The sequence below is a fragment of the Hippocampus comes genome, unplaced genomic scaffold (assembly GCF_001891065.2).
Source record: "Hippocampus comes isolate QL1 unplaced genomic scaffold, H_comes_QL1_v1.1 scaffold86, whole genome shotgun sequence".
Taxonomy (NCBI): domain Eukaryota; kingdom Metazoa; phylum Chordata; class Actinopteri; order Syngnathiformes; family Syngnathidae; genus Hippocampus; species Hippocampus comes.
Window position 1 is genome coordinate 4,872,903 of NW_017805882.1, and position 3,495 is coordinate 4,876,397.

General features: G+C 42.9%; 1 protein-coding gene across 2 annotated transcripts in view; it reads left to right on the plus strand.

Annotated features, from left to right (window-relative positions):
- The first annotated feature begins 345 nt into the window (after positions 1 to 345).
- The window catches only part of rasal3 (RAS protein activator like 3), a 15,856-nt gene continuing 12,706 nt past the window's right edge, over positions 346 to 3,495 (plus strand). The window contains exons 1-4 of one of the 2 annotated variants that reach the window (XM_019889120.1): positions 346 to 439; positions 518 to 1,086; positions 2,966 to 3,093; positions 3,231 to 3,309. In XM_019889120.1, coding sequence (XP_019744679.1) covers positions 531 to 1,086; positions 2,966 to 3,093; positions 3,231 to 3,309 — 763 coding nt within the window. In that variant the 5' untranslated portion in view covers positions 346 to 439; positions 518 to 530. Of the gene's footprint in view, positions 1,087 to 2,965; positions 3,094 to 3,230; positions 3,310 to 3,495 lie in introns of both variants that reach the window. The other variant, XM_019889119.1, reaches the window with a different exon arrangement.

The following is a 3,495-nucleotide window of genomic DNA, read 5'->3' on the forward strand; positions in this document are numbered from 1 at the left end:
ATCAATACATTTATTAACACATATTCATTGATGTTTCATCAAGAACATGTCAATTTGTCTCGCAAAGGTGAACCGACTATGAAGCTTTATTTTAGGCAAGATACTGGCACCTAGACATCACACGATTTATTGTTTGCCCATTTTAGCTTTTATTTTCAACCAAATCAATATATGCAAAACATAAATCCCAATGGCTCATACCGCATCTAAAGAGGAAAAAAACTAAAACAGGATGTGAAAAGGAGGTGACCTGTGTTAAGTTATTTGGCAAAAAAGAGTGAGGAACTAAGTAATTGGGTACAGCATAAAAGCGACCACAGGCAGACTTTAAGGAGGGTTTCATGTTGTGTCGACTGGAAACAGGAAATGATGAAATGATGCAGAGAGAACCAGTGGCTCCTAATCTCATTCATTGTACATGAGTACATCCAAGCTTAAGGTAAGTCAGATGCACAATTTTTAATCGTGATTTTTTTTTCATGCGCCCATGGAAAAGAGATACTAATGTCATGAACAGCTTGATCATTAAAATGGGCACCGAGCAAAAAGAAGTGGAGCCTGCAGCTCATCTACCTCCACCAGAACATGGATCACCAGAGAAGAAGACGAATCCTCCTGCAGATCATCTGGAGGGGCAAGCAGCTATGTCCACGGACCCTCTCGACACATACAAATGGCAAACTGCCTCAAAGGAATCGCTTCAAGAGATGACGGGAGACGGAGCTGCCTCTGCTGCAACTACAAATGAGAGGATTCAAAAGGGCAACAAATGGAACAAGATGCAATTGTGGCGTAAGACACTGAGCGAGGAAGACAAAGCAACCAAGATGAACTCAACGGGAAAGAATCCCTTCCGAAGAGCCCTTTCTTTGCCTCCCGTGTCGTTTTTTACCACCCTGACCCCGTCCTCCAACTCTACCGGTGCACCACAAGGAGAACCGTCATCATCCTCTGCTGCAGAAGCCACTTCGGACCCCGAGCAAGGAGGAGGAGGGGCCCGCTTCAAAAAGTACTGGAGGTCTGTGTCTCAGAAGCTCAAAAGGCCCAAAGTGCACAGTCGGAACAGCACCCCGACGTTGTTACCAGGTGAGACGTCTCAGTGTGTCATTATTTGAAACTGGGGACACCAACGAGGTGCCGGCGGGCACCAGGTAGGCCCACATGAGAAGCATGCAGGCCTATTCTCCCAAGAGCTCATCAGCTGATAACACATTGTGATTTTTCTAGGAATGTCGTAGAAGTGATCATTTGAAAATGTAAACACTTCCAGAGATTTAGGGGAAAAAAAATGTTGCACGTTGACAATGATGTTTCCTAACGATCGTGTGAAATCAGTATTAACAGTGTCTTCAACATAAATTAATATTAATCATTAATTATTCACAACATATATGAGTAATTTGAGCAAATGTGTTATGTCTGAAGTGTGTATCAAACTGGTATCCTTGTACATTAATCAGAGGCCAAGAAGTCGCTCTCGCTTAACAAAAATTTGGTGACCCCTAGTTTACATAATGATAAATGTGATGTTTCATTCGAGCAAGTTGTATGTAAATTAGTTACTATTACTGTAAGCCAGGGGTGCCCAAACTTTTTTAACCGTAGATTTACTTTTCGATCAACCAACCTCCGATCAACCCGTTACCGCGCACGCGCGCATGCACACGCCTGTCATGATGAGCAACAGCCTGACGCGGATGCACGCGACCCACTTTTGCAGCCTGTTAACTATCGTAGCTCGCGCGTACCGTTTTAAAATGCTTCTCTGGGCCCTCCAGATTCCCATTCTTTGCCCGTACACTCGGTGAATTGTACATGAAGCAAACTCTGAATGAGAATAATAATAACGATAAAGGATACGGAGCAAGAGCTCAAATCACAAGCTGCAATTATAGACTGCTGAGCGCTAACAACTTCCGGTGACGCACTTCATGCGCCACCGTCGGTTAAAGATGATCTGCTTTAGTTTATTTTCTTTGTTCAATACTTTTTGTGAAAGTAAGACTGATAGGATGATTAGGGCGCAGTGTGCATTAACACAAAAAATTAGGACTAACATGCACAGAGACATACAAATGTTGGTTTGCTTTTTTTTCCTCTACACCCCACGCGATCGACTTGGGACCAGTCCGCGAGCTTCCGGTCGACCGCGACTGACGTAATGGGCACCCCTGCAGTGTCAGCGTTGTGCTTTCATGTGTTTTCATTCATCATTTCGACACATACAGGAATGGAGGGTGATGATTCCTAGTAACTTATTTAATTATTGGATGCATGGAGACAACCATGTAAAAAGTCATAACATTAAGTGTATCCACATGTACAATAAAAGCTAAATAATTCCAAACAGACACACACTCACACACTAAAACTGCAGAAAAATCTTTAAATTATTCATGTCCAAATTAGAATTTTGGCCTTTGGTCAAAAAAGGATACAAGAAAGTAGCAAAAAAAAAAAAAGTGTAAAACGGGCCATGACTGCAACAAAAAGAATGAGACAAAATGTCTGCCCAGAAGAAAATTTTGAGGAGGCGTACCACACCAAGAAAACAGGTTGATTCAAAGTCATACAGATTGTTGATGGATTTCATTTGGCTCTAAAATATATTCTGATGCATTGCTATGCTTCAACCCTCGGACAGATTTTGGTGGAAATGGACACTGTGGAAAATTCACAGGAAGTGTGGCAGCTCTGTATATCTTGTACAGGCAGATAGCATCACTTTCTACTTTTCAAATGGGAGTGGCGAAGGGTGATGGGGAAATGGGTACAAAACCCAAATAGAAAACAAACAGAGGCTCGGCATGCGCATGTAATTATGGTCCAGTTCTTGCTGGATGAGAAAAGATTCATAATCTGTATCCTGTGTTTTCTAAACCGAATAAAGGAAAGGTTTAGAGTTGCATCAACGCATTTTGGTTAACTCTATGCTTGCTTGTCTGCTGACTGTGTTTGGGTGAAGGTGAGCACGAAGCTGTGTCCACAGAACTCCAGAAACACCAGTGGACGCAATCCCCGGAGGTTACCTTATGGAACATTAGCAACTGTGTTCTTCAAGATGGACAGATTCTCATCTGTACCGAGGAAGAAGTAACCTTCACACACCCAGACACACACACACCCAGACACACACACACACACACACACACACACACACACACACACACACACACACACACACACAATCTTCTTTTCAGTTGAAAAAAGGTTTTTGCCTCTGTCCCCAGCCAACAATGTGGACCCGAAACCGTGGTAACAGCTGCCTGTCCAATCTCAGCATGCAGAATCTTGTGGACATCGACGCAGGTCAATAAAGGAATCATTCTATTTACAATAGTGACCGTTTCCATCCTCACTTGCCTCAAAAACAGAAGCGCTACCATACTGACATCAGCTCAAGGAGATGTTTGATTCCCGCAGACATCCTCAGAGGAAATAGCAGAATGTTTATCCGAGTATGAATGTCAAATTGCTTCCTCTTTTTTTTTGGGG